This window comes from Cervus elaphus, chromosome 13, assembly GCF_910594005.1.
Source record: "Cervus elaphus chromosome 13, mCerEla1.1, whole genome shotgun sequence".
Taxonomy (NCBI): Eukaryota; Metazoa; Chordata; class Mammalia; order Artiodactyla; family Cervidae; genus Cervus; species Cervus elaphus.
This window is the reverse complement of record NC_057827.1, coordinates 63,050,438-63,068,978: the sequence shown is the minus strand read 5'-3', so window position 1 is coordinate 63,068,978 and position 18,541 is coordinate 63,050,438. Positions and strand designations below refer to the sequence as shown.

The window sequence follows — 18,541 nt, the reverse complement described above, 5'->3', positions numbered from 1 at the left end:
CTTGTCAGTTTGTTTTGGATAACATAAGGAAGTGTGATAGAATTCTTTCATAAGGGTACATCTGGAAAGGACTTTACACAGTTTGTGTGTTCCTTCCCCAAGGATGCTCTTCTGGTTTATCTACATTTATACTGACCTTCTAACGCCCACATCAGCTGCTACCTCTACTTTCCGATGAATTCCCTCAACTAGAATATTTAGCCTCTTCTCTTACCTGATGCGATATTTTCTGTTGACACTCGGTTGTTGCCTATTAATTCTTCTTAATTATATCTCACTTCTTTCACTATCTTGTAGTCTCTTTGAGGGCAAATTTAATAATTATTGTATTTTTCTACTCTCTATAGCAGAGTCAGCCACCTATGGCCTGCAGACCAAATCTGGTCTGTAACCTGTTTTTACAAATAAATTTTTTATTAGACTATCACCTGGTATACATATTCACTCATTCATTAATTCTCTGTGACTGCTTTTGTACTAGAGAGAGAGAGTTGAGTAGTTGTGATAGAGACCATATGGCCCCAAAGCCTTAAATATTTGTTATTTGATCCTTTGCAGAAATTTTGTTGACTTCTGCTCTATAGCATTTTGAACAATACCACCCATATAAAATATCCATTAAATACTTGAATGAATATGTGATTTAGTATTTGGCAGATATATATCATGTAATGAGAACATGTGTCTCAAGCTCTTTCTGTGATTTTTCTTCCCTTCTTGGTTATTATAAGGTGATGTTTAAATCTCAGGATTAAGTTCTAGAATACTGTATCCTTGGGTGATACCATGATGCTAAATATCTCGTGGGGGATTAAGAACTTACTGGTTTGAAATGTGTAATTTTAAGGAATGGCTTAGTTGTAACCGTGAGAAGTCATTTAGGATTTGTCTGTATTTTCTGCAGCATCTGGTTCTGAGCCCATGTATTGGTCGAGCTTCATGACCAGCAGTATGCAACTGGCAAAAGAATGTCTTAGCCAGAAACTAACAGATGAACAAGGAGAAGGATCCCAGCCTTTTGAAGGACTTGAAAAGTTTGCTGAAACCATTGAAACAGGTTTGGCATTGTTGAGTATTTTCAAAAATTTTAGGTTGTATTTAGTAATTTAGTACCTTGATTTAGTAAGCATTGTGTAAGAAAAACTCATTGGAGTGGTTTTTTAAAAAATTGCTATTCTTACTTCAGAACTTTAGAATTAAACTTATTAAAAAAATTATACAGTGTATAGACTTCCCTGGTAGCATAGTGGATAGAAACCCACCTGCCAGCACAGGGGACGTGGGTTCGATCCCTGGTCAGGAAAGATTCCATGTGCCGTGGAACAGCTAGGCTCTTGCACCACAACTGCTGAGCCGGCGAGCTGCTACTGCTGAAGCCTGCGCTCTGCGGTGAAGAGCAGCCCCGTCAGCCCCAACCAGAGAGCGCCTGAGCCCAGCGCTGAAGACCCAGCACAAGCAAGAACAAACAAACAATTTAAAAAATTACACAGTGTTCAATTTAATTTCATGTTCTTTTTTTACCTTAGTTTCTCCTTTGTTTATTTTATTATGCTTGCATAATGAAGGGATTAGAATTCAACAGATAGTGTTAGTCATTGCCCCAAGCTGAGATGTAACATGGTGTAAGTTCTCAGCCCACAAAATATTTATTAGAAAACTCACAATTTGGGGCTTTTTGTTTTTAAGGTAATAAATTCAACTTTTATTTTCTATGTTCTTATTAAACTAATTTAGTATGTATTTGGTTTATTCTAGTACTAAGAAGAGTAAAAGTCACTTTTATAGACACTGTCTTGAGAATTGAACATGTGCCAGAAAATTCCAAAACTGGAACTGCACTTGAAATTCGAATAGAAAGGTAAGACTTCTTATATTTGAAAACAAATTACCCTGTTCTTTTCTTTATAAATAATAAGATCTGACTCATTAGATTCAGGATACTTTCGGAGATTAGATGTGATTATATTCAGTTAATCGGTTACATTATTTCTAAGTAAAGTGCTGTTCTTCAAGTTGTGTTCCAATCCAGTTATTAAAAACAAAGTACCAGTTGGGGTATAATTACGCATAATACTGTTTGAATATTTGAATTCACAAAGTAAGTAATTCTCTTTTAGCTGATATCAAATAAAAATAATGACTGTTTGAGTGATACTAAATTTAAGGTGCCCCATTGGAGTGTTGCAGTTTTTTCGTATGAACAATGTGCTATTTAGATGTGTCTCATTAATGTGAAAGGATTTTTGCATTGCTTTCTTTGATCTATTTGCTGCTTTAGGCTAAGACTACTATTTTCTTGGAGGATTCTCTGAGGGTATTTTAAGGTCAGTATATACAGTAGAGATTTACTTAAAAAGATATAAATACATCACTTTCAGTTTTCACCCTATGTCCACCTGGAACTCCTATAAATAGACCTAAACCAGGGATTGATTTACATACACACTGCAGAGTGTTGTTTTGAGGTTATGACTCTTCACCAGTGTCTTAATGCCACGTTAACTGCCAGCAGAGATGAGCAGAGTGAAGTATGTACACTGAGCACCAAAGATATTTTGTGGATCTGTTGGGAACCTTTACTGAGTTTTAAATAGATATGTTCTGATTTCTGTCTTTGACAAAACTCACCGATTAGTGAATCAGTTACTGTTTATAGGTCTTTGAACTTAGGTTGCATTACCTTAAAATGGTGTATTTAAAAAATATCTAAAATCTTATGCATTTAGAACAGTATTGCTTTGGAAACAGTGAGTGACAGATTTTATTTTCTTGGGCTCCAAAATTACTTTGGATGGTGACTGCAGCCCTGAAATTAAAAGACACTTGCTCCTTGGAAGAAAGGCTATGACGAACCTGCTGCTGCTGCTAAGTCGCTTCAGTTGTGTCCGACTCTGAGCGACCCCACAGACGGCAGCCCGCCAGGCTCCCACGATCCTGGGATTCTCCAGGCAAGAACACTGGACTGGGTTGCCATTGCCTTCTCCAATGCAAGACAGTGAAAAGTGAAGGTGAAGACGCTCAGTCGTGTCCGACTCTTAGCAACCCCATGGACTGCAGCCTACCAGGCTCCTCCGTCCATGGGATTTTCCAGGCGAGAGCACTGGAGTGTGTTGCCATTGCCTTCTCTGATGACAAACCTAGACAGCATATTAAAAAACAGAGAGATCACTTTGCTGACGAAGGTCCATCCAGTCAAAGCTGTGGTTTTTCCAGTAGTCATGTACGGATGTGAGAGTGGGATCATAAAGAAGGCTGAGCGCTGAAGAATTGATGTTTTCAAGTTGTGGTGCTGGAGAAGACTCTTGAGAGTCCCTTGGACAGCATGGAGATCAAGCCAGTCAATCATAAAGGAAATCAGTCCTGAATATTCTTTGGAAGGACTGATGCTAACGCTCTAGTACTTTGGCTACCTGATGCAAAGAGCCAACTCATTTGAAAAGACTCTGATGCTGGGAAAGATTGAGGGCAAGTGGAGAAGGGGGTAACAGAGGATGAGATGGTTGAATGACACCACCGACTCAATGGATATGAGTTTGAACAAACTCTGGGAGATGGTGAAAGACAGGGAAGCCTGGCATGCTGCAGGCCACACAGCATGTGCTACACAAAGAATCAGACACTACTTAGCTACTGAAAACAACAACAACAGTTTTCTTTTAACTGAAGATGAGTGGTAAGGACTCAGAATAGTTATAGAAATTCAAGCAATGGCACATCAGACTTGAGTTTAGAGTCAAATGCTGTCTCAGTGTTTCAAGAGATGATTGTGAGGGAGCACAGGAATTATTTTCCTTGGAGCTAACTTTAGAAAGTTATTCATTTTTTCCTCCAAATTTAGGAACCTCAAAATATTACTTTCTTGGGGTTAATTTAATGTTCCTTCATGAAAATATGTACGAGAGTAAAGCATGATAATGCTGACACATATCTGAAGGTATATTCTAAGAAGAGCTAACACTTGAAAAATTTCTTTAATTTCAGCAGCTGTGTATATTTCTTATAATTGCAAATAGGTCTTCCTAAGAGTTTTATGCAAATGCTCTTTTTGTTTTTAACTTTCAGAACCATGTACTGTGATGAAACTGCTGACGAGTCCTCAGGAATTAACGTACATCAACCCACAGCTTTTGCTCACAAGTTACTTCAGCTCTCTGGGGTGTCTCTCTTCTGGGATGAGTTTTCTGCATCTGCAAAATCCTCCCCAGTGTGTTCAACTGCGCCAGTGGTAAGGAAAACAGATCAGAGAAGCCAGAAAACAAAATCACAGATTTTCAGGTTTACTTGAGGACTATTAAAATTGCCTAGGATGTGTGATATGTACTGATGGGTTTCCTTGTGATCTGAGAGCTAACACAAATATTCAGAAATGAGGACATATATTTCAGAGGTTTAAAAATACATTTGTAAAAAAAATACATTTATAATTAATGCCATTTCTACCAGAAATACATTTGCTGTGTATTAATTTAATAGAGAAACATTGGATTTTATGTATTAGGGAGAAATGACATAGTAACATCTAATATATTTTTTATAATAAAAACAGGCAACTAAGCAATGTTCACATTTACCTTCCATGGTGCATGTATTGCTGAAAATGTTATCTTATAAGTCATATCTTGTAAGAATTTTATAATTAAGGAAAAGGAACTATGTTCATCCCTTCTCAGAGTGGAGAGCCCTTTTATAAAATCAATTACTTCATAATTTGTCCTTTACTTTATTTCACAAATCATATCTTCTTAATTATTGAATGTATATTAAATTTTCTTATTATGTAATTTGAACAGATGCTGTGCTTTTTTTCATAAAGTACTTTTCCATAATTTGCCTTTATTAAGGTGCTTTACTGTGTTTTATGCTAGTTCTACAATACTGGTTTATCCGTTGTCACAATACAGTTTTCATGTAAATACTGTATTCATCTTAAATTAACAATCGTGTTTTGCATCTCAGCTTACTTACACTAAAGTATTTGAAGGAATTACATTTTTTCTTCTTGCGTTACTGTAGGAAACGGAGCCAAAGCTGTCACCTAGCTGGAATCCAAAAATCGTTTATGAGCCTCACCCACAACTAACAAGGAGTTTGCCAGAAGTAGCACCCTCTGACCCAGTGCAGATAGGAGGGCTCAGTGGTAGGCTAGAGTTGAGTCTCACATTGAAACAGAATGAAGTACTTCCTGGAGCTAAGGTCAGTATTTGTTTTATTTTCTGTAGATAATAACAAAGTAAACCTGGAGGCATTCTTTGTGCTGTGACCCTCTGATTGGTTGACATAGATTGTCCTGTGACTCAGTTACCCACTGCCTTGGAGTCAGCATTTTTACCCGCAGCTGGTGCCTCTGTCTGCACATCTTGGCGTTCACCTGAGGCCCACCTTTGCCCATCTGCTGTAGCTCAGGGTTTGAAACTGTCTCCTGTGCTCAACTTTCCCCCCCTTTCAAAAATGTTCATTAGTTCAGATAACTAGGAGTTTCTTAAAGAATCTCTTTCATCATGAAATTAAAAAGTTAAAAGAGGAGAAATTGAGAAAGCGTGTTAGGTTTCTCAGTGAAAGGTTGCTCAGTCATATCCGACTGTTTGCAACCCCGTGAACTGTAGCTGCCAGGCTCCTCTGTCCATGGAATTCTCCAGGGAAGAAGGGCAGAGTACTGGAGTGGGTTACCATTTCCTTCGCCAGGGTATCTTCCTGACCCAGGGATAGAACTTGAGTCTCCTGCATTGCAGGCAGATTCTTCACCATCTGAGCCACCAGGGAAGCCCCCATGTTAGCTGAAGGAGATGTTTAATTGTATGTACATACAACTATCCACCTATGTGTATTTTGAACAGAATGTCCATTTTTATAGTTGTATAATATTTATGAAAAGAGATGAGTTTTTTCCATAATGTTGCATAGCTTGTAGAAGTCACTATAAAGACAACTGTACTTTCTTAGGAAACAATACTGAGCAGTCTGGAGAGTCAGGAAACTTGAATTTATTAGTTAATTATGTGTCTTTCAGGTTATTGTTTTCAGGTTCTTAAACCTAATTTTCCATATAACACGTGTAAAATGCAGTTTAGGAAAATATCAGGATTTATTCATTTGTATTTTCATGGGTATAACTAGCTCTAGACATTTGACTGACTACTCTATGCCAGAACCCGTGCTGGTTATTGGGACAGACATAGAAATGAAAGGAATGCAGTCTTTGTGTTAATAAAAGATAATGTAAGAGGCATAGACGTGGCTGTGGGAATGTGTAAGAGGGAACCACTCTATACATGTGAACACACATAAAAAGGTTTTCAGAAGATTGAAGGATCCCCAGAAATCTTTCTCTGGAATGGAACACCTGATTAGAGTTGGAGGGGGAGGAAGGTGCAGATTGAAATGTTGATGTTCCTATTACTATGATTGGTTTTTTTTTTTTTTTTTTGCCATATCACATGGTTTGTGGGATTTTAGTTCCCCGACCAAGAATTGAGCCCCAGTCCACAGCAGTAAAAGCCCAAATCTTAACCACTGCACCACTGAGGAAATTCCCTGACATTGCTCTTACTGATTATCCCTCCTCCTCTTTGATTATTTTTCTGTTCTACCTCAGTTCAGTTCAGTTCAGTGGCTCAGTCGTGTCTGACTCTTAGTGACCCCATGGACTGGACCAACTCCTGGAGCTTATTCAAACTCATGTCCATTGAGTCGGTGATGCCATCCAACTATCTCATCCTCTGTTGTCCCCTTCTCCCACCTTCAATCTTTCCCAGCATCAAGGTCTTTTCAAATGAGTCAGTTCTTTGCATCAGGTGGCCAATGAGTTTCAGCTTCAGCATCAGTCCTTCTGAAGAATATTCAGGACTGATTTCCTTTAGGATGAACTGGCTGGATCTCCTTGCTATCCAAGGGACTCTCAAGAGTCTTCTCCAACACCACAGTTCAAAAGCATCAATTCTTCTGTGCTTAAGTTTCTTTATAGTCCAACTCTCACATCCATACATGACTACTAGAAAAACCACAGCTTTGACTAGACAAACCTTTGTTGGCAAAGTAATGTCTCTGCTTTCTAATATGCTGTCTAGGTTGGTTGTAAGTTTTCTTCCAAGGAGCAAGTGTGTTTTAATTTCATGGCTGTTCTACCTCTGGTGGTATGAAACCCTTTCACAGGTCTTGAGCCTCTTCACAGCGTAACAGGATGGAATGGTTAATGGAGCAGAGAGCCATGGGTGTGTGTAAACACTACAGGAATCCCTACTGTGCCAAGATCCTTGGGATACTGCATACATCCATGCCTCTGTAGCATGCATTTTCTAACCCTCTAAGAAGGAAGAACCATAGCTATACCTTCTTGAGTTCTGTTTTGGTTAATTATTGCTACTCCTCAACATTTGTATATTTGATTTTTGTGTATATCCAAACTTTTTGCATGTTATGAACTGATTTATAGAAATGCCTTTTAGGTGTTACTTTTGAACATCTGTGTATTAGGTGACAGATGAACCTCTAGAACTATTGTGTTGCTGTTAGCCAGGGTTTAATATTTGGAGATATTCTTCTTGCCTATATGGTAATTTTTTGTAGCAACTGGAATATTTGAGTACATTTTGTTCTTTCTTAATGAAAATGAGTGCTAAATAGAAAAATTAAAGTTCTGAATAGCAGCATCCAGAAACAGACCTCCTGAACAGTGTAAACAAAGATGGCATTAAATAGGGGCCTCAAGTTTTAGATCTTTAGTCTCTTTCTTTGCACTTAAGTCTTTCAACTATGGGATCAAAATGTTATGAGAGATTTCTGTTACTTTTTTAGTTCTCTGAGACTATTCACCACTCAAATAGTGTGTAAGTTTGGTGTTTCACATATTTAGTTTTATCAGATGTGTTCAGCTTCAGGAGTACATTATATATGAGAATAGGGGACTGCCTAAGTTGAATTTAGAGACATTTTGTTTCAATTAGTATTTTACACTGAGTTTGAAATTTTTGAAGCCTGGCGTGTGCCGTCCATGGGGTCACAAAGGGTTAGACACGACTGAGTGACTGAACAACAGCAGCAAATGTTAGTTGTTAAACTGTTCTATCTTTTCTGTTTCCAGAGGAAAGGTATATGTACTTTGTTCTTTGTATGCCAAACTCAGAATGACTAATAATGACATATTTCCATGACAATTAGAAGTGAAAGTGTTAATCATGTATTCTAAGTGCAGATTAGAGATTGTGTTTCAATGCTGAGAAATTAAAAACCAATTTTTAAGTTCATATAATCACAAAGAGATTTCCCCACTGTCCCCAGCCATAACTCCTTGCTGATTCAAGGACTGGGAAGTCAGCAGTCAGTAAGGAGCCCCATAAAACCAGTACTCTGTGGGTCAGCCTGGGTTAAAATCCTGGCCATGAATCTGTTGTATGACCTTGTGTGAATCACTTAATCTTTGTGAACCTGTTTTCTCATTTGTAAAACAGGAACACTACTAAGAATTAGAGGAAATAAAATAAAAACATCTAACACAGTGCCCCAATACTCAAAAAAAGGTGATAATAATGATTATTACTGGAGAATGTGTTGTTTTATGAGTTATACCATGGAAATTTCTCCAAGTCACTATGTAATTTATATTTTGTTCTTAGAATCAGAAATTTGTTTTTCTCCTGTAAAAGATGCCATATCCCAAATATAAGTGTGTTTTATTAATTGAATTATGTTTAAATTGTAAAATGGCATAAAGATCATAGGACTCAGTGTTAAGATTAGGACTAAGAAGAGACGAATGAAAAGTAAGGCAGGCAATGTGATGTAGGGAATAGAGTGATTGCTTTTGTCATAGTGTATGCTACAGATCAGAGTAAGAGTGGGATTGGGCTTTTATTTCTAGAAGAAAAAATGGACAAAGAGTTGGAAAAGAGAAGGGAATTCCATGTGAGCATCATCTCTGCTGTGGCTTCATGCCAGTGGAGAGAAGGTTTCGTGGGCATTTGGAGAGGCACACTGTTGATAGAGAAGGTCCTCGGTGTTCTGGATAGGAGTGTGATCCATGGGCAAACTTAGGAAAGCTACCTTTATTTATCCTTGGTTTGAATCAAGCTTTAAAGATTGTGATTTGAGTCTTTTGAAACCATGATGGGAAAGAATACTAGATTGCTGCTATCTCAATTCTCTTGGAGACTATGTCTCAAGGCCTCCTCAAGCACCTTAAATACTCAGAAAACTCAGAGGCACAAAGAGTGACATTTGTCTTTCCAACGTGGAATTTCTCAGGAGGATTTTCCCGCTTAAAATAAAAGTTGATGACCTTATATATCTTTTCATTTAGATTGTGTGAATTGGTAGAGAGAATCTGAGGTGAAGAATCCAAACCTAACTAATTAGTATTCCTCTCAGTGCTCTGAAATATACTGGGATTTATGGTGATGAATTTATAAAGAGTGTTCACCCTGAGTAGTATGCTTTCTTTTTTTTTTTGAAGTTGGATATTGATGGACAGATAGACTCTATACATCTATTCCTGTCACCCAGGCAGGTGCACTTGCTTTTGGACATGTTAGCAGCTATTGCTGGACCAGGCAAGTATAACTGTTGTTATTTCTAGTTCTTTAAAAAATTTTAGTTAAAATATATAGCGTAGAAATGGGAAATTATATTATTGTGTAGGAATGTATGAACATAAAGATGTACTGTGAATTAGAATGGTGTAGTAGTTAACTTTGATTCTTTCAAATTGCATTATGATGGCACAGGTTAGCATTCAGACTGACTGACTTCCTTGGTTGGAGGTAGTACTTCATACAACTGAGAAAGTATAATTGTTAAACTCAGTAAATAGCACACACTTAAAAAAATTTTAATGACATATTTTTAATAATAGATAATATCTTGTGATTCCTAGCTAGCTGCTTAGAGCTATTGCCTAGATCTCTGATTAATATTAAATACTGGTGGTTCTGCACTGCCATTGATATTGGATAAGTGGGTTGGGAGAGAATGCTCAATTAAGTAACTCCAAATTTAATTACTCTTTTGCTTTTCTTTTGTATACATGTAGAAAATTCAAGCAAAATAGGGTTAGCTAATAAAGATAGAAAAAATCGACCCATGCAGCAAGAAGATGAATATCGAATTCAAATGGAATTGAACCGGTATTATTTGAGGAAAGATTCCCTCTCTGCCGGCGTGTCCTCAGAGCAAAGCTTTTATGAGACAGAAACGGCTCGTACACCTTCTAGCCGGGGTAAGCAACTCAAAATGTTGACTCTAGATTGATACATTATCATCATAGAACAAAGTACATTTGACTTTGGCTGCTATAAAATGGAGTTTAATAGTGAAAAAACCAATGATCCACACTTTAAGAAGGTTTAAATTTGTAAGTTTATCGAACCACAGCTTCACAGTGACTGGCACACAAGTGGTACAGTATCCGCTTTTGATTGTGTAGTCTTGTTTTGTAAAACATGATTTGTTCTAAGGAAAGTCAGTTAAAAATGTGGGTTTACGCAAAAGATAAAATGGGAATAATTGTTCGTCAAATTATGTGTTTACGTAATGATTTGCAGTAGATTCCTTTAAATAGAAACCTTTGTCCATTAATCTTTCTGTCAATTATATGTAAATAAACAACAGCAACATAATCTTTACCCAGTTTACTTTGCACTTATAGGTGTATCATAATGTGTAAGCACTAATACAAATCAATTTAAATAATAAGAATCAATTTCAATTTGGAATGTTGAGCTAAGTAAAAAATTAAAATCTTTTCAAGAAATTTTGGCCATAACAAACTTCATTTGCATGAGGGTAAAACAATTTGCAGAAAGAAGTAAAACATAAATAGAATTCTAAATAAAATATTCAGCTCTTTTTTTTTTTTTCAAGAAATAGCTGTATCCGTGAAACCAGAGATTGCAAGATACTATCTGAAAATCATATAACACTTAATGACATTACATTATACTGTGTGAAGCAGCTTATCATATTTTTTTAAAAAGTTCACCAGTGGGCTAGCTTAACGTTTAGTTAGTCTATGTTCAGTTGAGTTTTTATTATGACATTAATATCTTGAATGCAAAAAAGTGACCCCATTGGAAGTAACATAAAACTTAGAACATCACTATATCTCAGATAATCTGAGGGAACAATATAACATTAATATATATGAAGATCTTATTTAAAGATATGAATTGGTGGAATTATAATAAAACTGGCAAAGTTTAATTCTCTCTAGAAGAAGAAGTTTTCTTCTCCATGGCTGATATGGACATGTCACATAGTCTCTCTTCTCTTCCACCTCTTGGGGAACCCCCAAATATGGACCTTGAGTTATCATTGACTAGTACATATACAAACACCCCAGCAGGATCTCCGTTAAGTACTACTGTGGTAAAGTATTTAATTTTTCGTTCTGTTCTTTAAAAAGTTACTTCTAAAGTTTTACACTTTATTCACATGCTTAAAAAAATTATTTTATAGCTTCAGCCAACGTGGGGAGATTTCCTTGATCATCATAAAGAACAGCCAGTAAGAGGATCAGCGTTACCATCCAACCTAGTTCACCCAGCATCTTTACAAAAGACTGGTACGTTAAAAAAAAAAAAAAGACATTTGTTGATAGTTTCCACTGGAATTAAAACAAAATTATTAAAAAAATATGCCATTCTTTACTCTTTCTTCATAAATTTTTTTTTTTTGGTGTAGACCATTTAACAAAGTTTAGAAAGAAAATGAAGCACTGTTGAACAATTCACTATGAAATGTTTTAGAACAGTTGCCTATTTATTGTATTCATGTATTAAATAATTTAGTAAAACGTACACCCTAAGTTTCATATTATTATTATAATAATTTACAATTATTGTTACAATTTACATATTATTACAATTATTTATAATTTGCATATTAATATTATTACAATTTGTAATTATTACAATTACAATTTAGGAGTTTCAATCAACTGGTCTAATTTTTGTTTCTCTGTTTACATCTTCCTTAAAAGAGAACCTCAGGTTTCCTTTCTGCAGAATTTAATTGAAATAGACACAGATTAAAGGAAAATTTGATCAGCAGCTTCTGGTTAATTTCTGACTTACTCCAGTACAGTTTTATTAATTCAAAAATTTTGTTTGTATTGTAGCAATTTTTTTTTGTACTTCACATATCAAGGATCTTGCATATCAAATGTAGAAAGATTATAGTTTATTATGTTCCTCTTTTAATATTTCTGAAACTGTTGTGTGATCATATGTTTTTGAAGACTCAAGTCTCAAGTTTAGTTTTAAAACTAACACATGAGTAAATGTTTTATAGCTTTGATATAATGGATTGTTTAAGTATTAACTTTTCTGAGTATAATTTTAACACATTTATTTCAGCTCTCCCCTCTAGGTCTGTTTCAGTGGATGAATCTAGGCCTGAACTCATTTTTAGAGTAGCTGTGGGAACGTTTTCAATCTCTGTGCTTCACATTGATCCTTTATCTCCACCTGAATCATCACTGAACGTTAATCCATTGACACCAATGGCGATAGCTTTCTTTACTTGTATAGAAAAGATTGATCCAGCACAATTTTCAACAGAAGATTTTAAGTCTTTCCGAGCAGTATTTGCAGAAGCTTGCTCACATGATCACCTTAGGTAAGCTCTTACATTTGTTAATGATCTTGAAAAAGAACCATATGTGTGAATTTTTTCATTTATCTATCTACCTATCTGCATTTGTTTTTCTAATTCACATTTGATTTGTAAATGAGGGGAATGAATGAGGATTTCTTGTGATACTGCAAGATATTTACCGTAGACTCTCCCATTCAGATTATTTGGCATGTGAAATATACAGATGTAAGATCTATTTGTTTGGAGTTGTCTGAGTTATCTTTAGCTCCCTGTGGTGCTCTTGTCAAGTTTCTTTGACCACATTTTGCCATCATCCCCCACTGACACCATTATGATCATAAAAATAGTTCTTACTGTCACTGGCTTAGCAGCGATGGCAGTGGTGGTGAGAGTAGATGGACTAATGAAAAGGGACTCGAAAGTGATTCCTGTGCCACTAACCATTGGGTGGGAAATGATAACTGAGGCTCATCCTGAGCTTGGATGCTACATTTTCAGCTTCTGCTTAAAAAAAGAAAAAATTAAAGCTATTCAAACAGCCACCTATCTTTCCATAGGTTGAGTCCTAATAGATAAGGAGATCACTAAATTTATAAGTAGGTGTAATATTGTTAGCATGCAACTACTATTTATTTTAACTTGAAAGTAGCCTATAAATTATCCTGTCATATATAATAACTTAGGGACATATATTAATATTTTTAGAAAACACTTTGGGCTTTTGTTTTATCTTTAAGTATTTTTAAGTATTAAAATTAATATGCAAGGTAGTTTTTATATCTAGCAAGAGAAACTCTACAGGTTAGGACCATAATATTTATAATAAAACTGCAAAAGTGTTTTTTTTTTCTTCCCATTTTGGACAGTTTCAAATATCTGCCAGTAGGAAATACAATAAAAGCAAAAAAAGCTAGAGGTAGGCCTTCATTTGAGTTTTACTGACTAAAGTTTTAAAAATACTGCATGATCCTTCTAGATACTTTTAAGAAACTATATGCATATGTTTTCCAGATTTGAAAGATTTTGTTCACTGCAGTGTAAATTTTAAAATGTAGAAGAGGTAAGGACAGTGTTGGGGAAAAAAATCCTGGATAATTTCCTATCAACTGATATGATTTTTTTTATCTTATATCAGGGAATAGGGAATTTGAAGCAATCTTTCTGGTTAATATCCTTAAGAATATTAGTTATTACTAACTATTTGAACTTGGCAGCACAGGTAGGCATTAACAGCTGTACAGTATTCTTTGACACATCATTTAATCTAGAATTATATGGAAACTCTCAAATGCTGCATTTTTTATGACAGATTTATAGGCACTGGCATCAAAGTGTCCTATGAACAAAGACAAAGATCTGCTTCCCGATATTTCAGTACTGATATGTCCATTGGGCAAATGGAACTTCTGGAATGCCTGTTTCCAACTGATTTTCATTCTGTTCCTCCTCACTATACAGAGGTAAATGCTGATAGTTTTCCTTTAGGGTTATTCTTTACATCTGTCTTGCTTTTTAAGAATTGTGTGAACAGCAGTGATTTTCTTAAAAAGGCATAGGAAGTTGTATTGGCAGAATTTTATTGTGTGTATTTGCATTTGTGTTTTGTGGAAACAGATTTTTAAGTGTGATATTCAAGGCCACTATTGGAAAATGTGTTACATTTTTAAAGTTGACTTGTTCTAGAGTCAAACAGGTTTATGACAAATGATTTAATTTCACTCATTTTTCAAGCACGCTTAATTTTAGAGGAATTCTATTATTCAACAAATACTATTGAATGCCTACTGTTTGCTAAGCACTGTGCAAGATAAGTGGAATATCTTGTGCTCATTTATTATTAATCTGATTTTTCCCCTGTCCTTAAAAGCATGTCACAGAGAAACTTTTAAAAGCTATCAAAGTAACATTTTTATTGCTTTTACCTTGTCCTGGTGACTTATTTTCAATGTGTTTTATTTGAACACTTGCATACATTTTGCAAATGTGATGCTAAAGATTGTAGAAGCTCACTAGTTTGTATAAGAGTCACATTGTTAGTAAGTGACAGAACTGAAGCTTAAGCCAGCCTTTCCAACTTCAAAAAACTCTCCCCACTACTATCTCTTCTGTTAATTCATCTTAGTATTGTACGTTTACGTTATCTTCCTCTTTGTTTTCAAGCTTTTGATGTTCCATTCCAAAGAACGAACTGATTCTCACCCCCCTGTGTGTCTTCAGCTTCATTATAAGCATTCTGAGAATAAAGGACCTCAGGTAAGAGATCTTTTTGTGTGATTACCACCGGTAAATTTTCATTTGATGTCTATTGTATCATAACCACAAGGGTTTAATTTTATAGAATTGTCAGTGATCATATTAATTCTTTCTGTTTCTCCTCTCTCTTTTTTTTTAAGGGTAGTCAAGCAAGACTTAGTTCCGTTCCTCAGAAGGCAGAATTACAGGTTAAGTTAAATCCAGTGTTTTGTGAGCTGGATATCAGTATTGTGGACAGGTTAAATTCCTTGCTTCAACCACAGAAACTCACTACAGTGGAGATGATGGCATCGCATATGTATACTTCATATAATAAGCATATTAGTTTGGTAAGTATTTTAAAAGTTGCAAATACTCATCATGATTATAGCTAGCTAATAGACTTATTGAAATGATTTCTCAGTTTAAGTAGTCTTAATAGATTAAATAGCATTTGTTATTAAAATAGCATTATATGTAATAATGAAAAAATGGAAGCATCTTTTATGTCTAGGTAGTAGAATAGCTGAATGAATTGTGATCATGTACTGAATGGGATTTTATGCTGCCGCTTTAAGTGATGGTTACGAAGAGGGTATAGCAACAGGAAGAAGACTCCTAAAGAAATATGAGGTGAAAAAAGTAGAATACACATAAACTTCTATTATAAATGTGTAAGTAAAATCGTATAGAAAAAGACTGAATGGAAATATATACCATTCAGTAGCATCAATTATAAAAGAGTAATAGAATTAGATTTCTTTTTCTGTGTTTATCTGAGTTTTATAAACTGTGACTATAATATCTTCACAAAACTTCATATGTTCACGCCTATAGTGAACCACCTGAATCTCCTATAAAAGGTAGCCCATATCATGTAGGATATACTCTTGAAAATGGGAGCATCATTTATCATACTGTGTTACTGAGTATCACATTGTGTCACTTTTACTTAGATCTGGTGCCTGGTGTCTTTTCTAAGCAAAGCAAGTAAGTCAGATTTGCAAGATATCTGTTAGAAATTTTCGGACTATGCACAAATAGAGACAACTTTGGCTAAAAAAGAAAAGATAGTTTTCTATGTATTGTCTCTCCCTTAATTTTCAGTGGGTATTCACATTAAATCAAGATTCTTTAACTTTTCTTGCCAAAACTGCTAGTTATTTTAAATTCTGTGGGTCTAGTGTCTGTATTTGCTGTTAGCCGTAGATACACTGGAATGATGATTTAATCTCTTGAGCAATTAAAAAGTTTTTTAAACTGAAGTTTAATTGCTTTACGTTGTTGTGTTGGTTTCTACCATACGACAGCATAAATCAGCCGTAAGTATGCATATGTCCCTTCCCTCTTGAACCTCACTCTCACCCCCTCCCACCCCTCCAGGTTGTCATAGAGCACTGGGTGAGCTTCCTATTATAGAGCAACTTGCCACTAGCGATCTGTTTCACGTATGGTAATGTGTATGTTTCAGTGCTACTCTCCTGAGCAACTTTTGCTGAGAGTGGGGATTAATATTTGAAAGTCATAATAGGGGAGAGAAAGAATCAGATCCAAGTCTTAGCATAAAAGCAGAACTTTCTAACATAGGCTGTCAGAGACTGATCCATGAAATTGAGGAATGTTATCTACACTGTACTCTGGACTAAAGCTTTACCAGTTGTAATTCATTGCAGAGAAAAAAAATATGCATAGACTTTTATCTGAAAGGCATGTTCTTTGACCGTTTTATTATAATGTGGCTTTGAGTCAATGTTGCATACATGTTTTGGCTTCTAAGGGTCATTTGATGGGATCATATCCTTGGGTTAGATGGGAGCTCAGAGTGAGTCATTTAGGGAATATTTATTTCAAACCTTTGTTGTGCCAGGCTTGGACTTAGTTCTGGAAATACAAGGATGAATCAGGGATGGGCCTTTGCATTTGGCATAATTCACCTGATTTTACATTGGAGTCTTTGAAGTAGCATATTGGTGGGGAAATCCTTCCAACTGAATGCTGGGTTCTGTAGTGATTTTTAGTCATATTGAGTTTTTTGATAAGCTGATTTACACATTGCCCTTTTTTTAGTCTAGTAAAATATTATATACATCTAAAGCACCTGTGTCTTCACTTTGGTTCAGTTTTTATTTGAATTAATTTCTTTATATGAGGGTATAACTTTTGCCAGTAGTTCTGACTTTTGTTGGTAGCTGTTGCATTATAAATTTCATTACACTAAAGTAATACAGTAATATTAATTGTATTTTAATGCATTAACCTAAATGAGGAAATAGTGATTATATACATCATAATGTTAAATGCCAGTGTCATTTGTGTTTATTTGCTTGATTTAACATTTTGGCATATTTTTGATGTTTTTGTGTTTCAGCACAAAGCTTTCACTGAAGTATTTCTAGATGATTCACATAATCCTGCAAACTGCCGGGTATCAGTACAAGTTGCCACGCCAGCATTAAACCTTTCTGTTCGCTTCCCAATACCTGATCTTCGATCAGATCAAGAGAGAGGACCATGGTTCAAGAAGTCACTTCAGAAGGAAATTCTTCATTTAGCATTCACAGATCTAGAGTTTAAAACTGAATTCTTAGGAGGATCAACCCCTGAACAAGTTAAATTGGAACTTACATTTAGAGAACTAGTTGGTAAGATTGACCATGCCTATAAAAGAGTCAGAATAGAAACAATTGCTAATGAAACTTAAAGTAAGAAGTATATGACAGTCCCCAAACATAATAAAATTAAAGGACATATGTTAGAAAACAAGAGTAATGACTTTTTTCCATTATTGTATACAAATGTGACATAGGTCAGTTTTTTAAAAGAAACTACAGTGCGTGAGAATTTATTCACTTGGTGAATAACAATGATTTAGCTTACTTTTAAAAAAGATTTATTTGTTTCTGGCTGTGCCGGGCCTTCATTGCTGCATGGGCTTTCCTCTAGTTGTGATGGGCAGGGGCTGCTCTCTCACTGTGGTGCTCAGGCTTCTCACTGTGATTGCCCCTCTTGCTGTTGAGCAGACTCTAGGTGTGTGAGCTTCAGCAGTTGCGGCACGTGGGCTCAGTAGTTAGGTGCCCGGGCTTAGTCGCTCCAGTAGCCTACCTTTCAGTACCACCTAAGTACCACCACTTACTTGTTGTAGGGTTAATAGTAGTCAGAATTTTTTGAGTGCCACTCTATATTTGCTGTGTGCTGAACACTGCACACAGCTGATCTTGTTTCCTTTAATCATCATAGTTAGAGGAGGCTTGTTATTTCCAATTATTTTTATCGTATGTGAGGAATCTGCCGCTTTCTTAAGAGGTACCTCCCAGAGTCAGTGTTGTAAGTGGCAGAGTCAAGACTCAAACCCAAGTCTCATTCTAGAGCTTGCACTTGGAACCATCATACTAATAATCTCCAGTGAGTTTTCTTTGCATAGCCTGTTCTAAGTTTTCCCATATTACTTTGCTTTTGTCAGCTAATGAAGACAATATGTGGACTTGGAGTGACCCAGGTTTCTGGAAGATCCTGACATATTCTGTGGTTCCTAAACAGTCTGTCCTCTGTGCCGCACCCCCATGTCTGCCACCCCCAACCTCTCAGCCTCTGCCATGACATCCTCCTGCCCCCTTACCCCACTCTGTTCTGCTCACCTCCTTCTCTGTAGGCTGCAGTTTTCCTTCCCTTGTTCTGTCTGAGTTTTACATATCTATAGAGATATTTAAAATTGACTGTTGCCAAT

At 35.9% G+C, this 18,541-nt stretch overlaps 1 protein-coding gene across 3 annotated transcripts in view; it reads left to right on the top strand.

Moving 5' to 3' along the window:
* Window positions 1–18,541, top strand: part of ATG2B (autophagy related 2B) — a 78,758-nt gene that overhangs the window by 11,221 nt on the left and 48,996 nt on the right. For all 3 annotated transcript variants that reach the window (XM_043921480.1, XM_043921479.1, XM_043921481.1), the window contains 13 exons: window positions 905–1,057; window positions 1,756–1,858; window positions 4,063–4,225; window positions 5,014–5,193; window positions 9,446–9,542; window positions 10,022–10,207; window positions 11,201–11,355; window positions 11,446–11,551; window positions 12,345–12,606; window positions 13,895–14,045; window positions 14,746–14,838; window positions 14,979–15,167; window positions 17,186–17,459. In XM_043921480.1, the coding sequence (XP_043777415.1) occupies window positions 905–1,057; window positions 1,756–1,858; window positions 4,063–4,225; window positions 5,014–5,193; window positions 9,446–9,542; window positions 10,022–10,207; window positions 11,201–11,355; window positions 11,446–11,551; window positions 12,345–12,606; window positions 13,895–14,045; window positions 14,746–14,838; window positions 14,979–15,167; window positions 17,186–17,459 (2,112 nt within the window). The remainder of the gene's footprint in view (window positions 1–904; window positions 1,058–1,755; window positions 1,859–4,062; window positions 4,226–5,013; window positions 5,194–9,445; window positions 9,543–10,021; window positions 10,208–11,200; window positions 11,356–11,445; window positions 11,552–12,344; window positions 12,607–13,894; window positions 14,046–14,745; window positions 14,839–14,978; window positions 15,168–17,185; window positions 17,460–18,541) is intronic.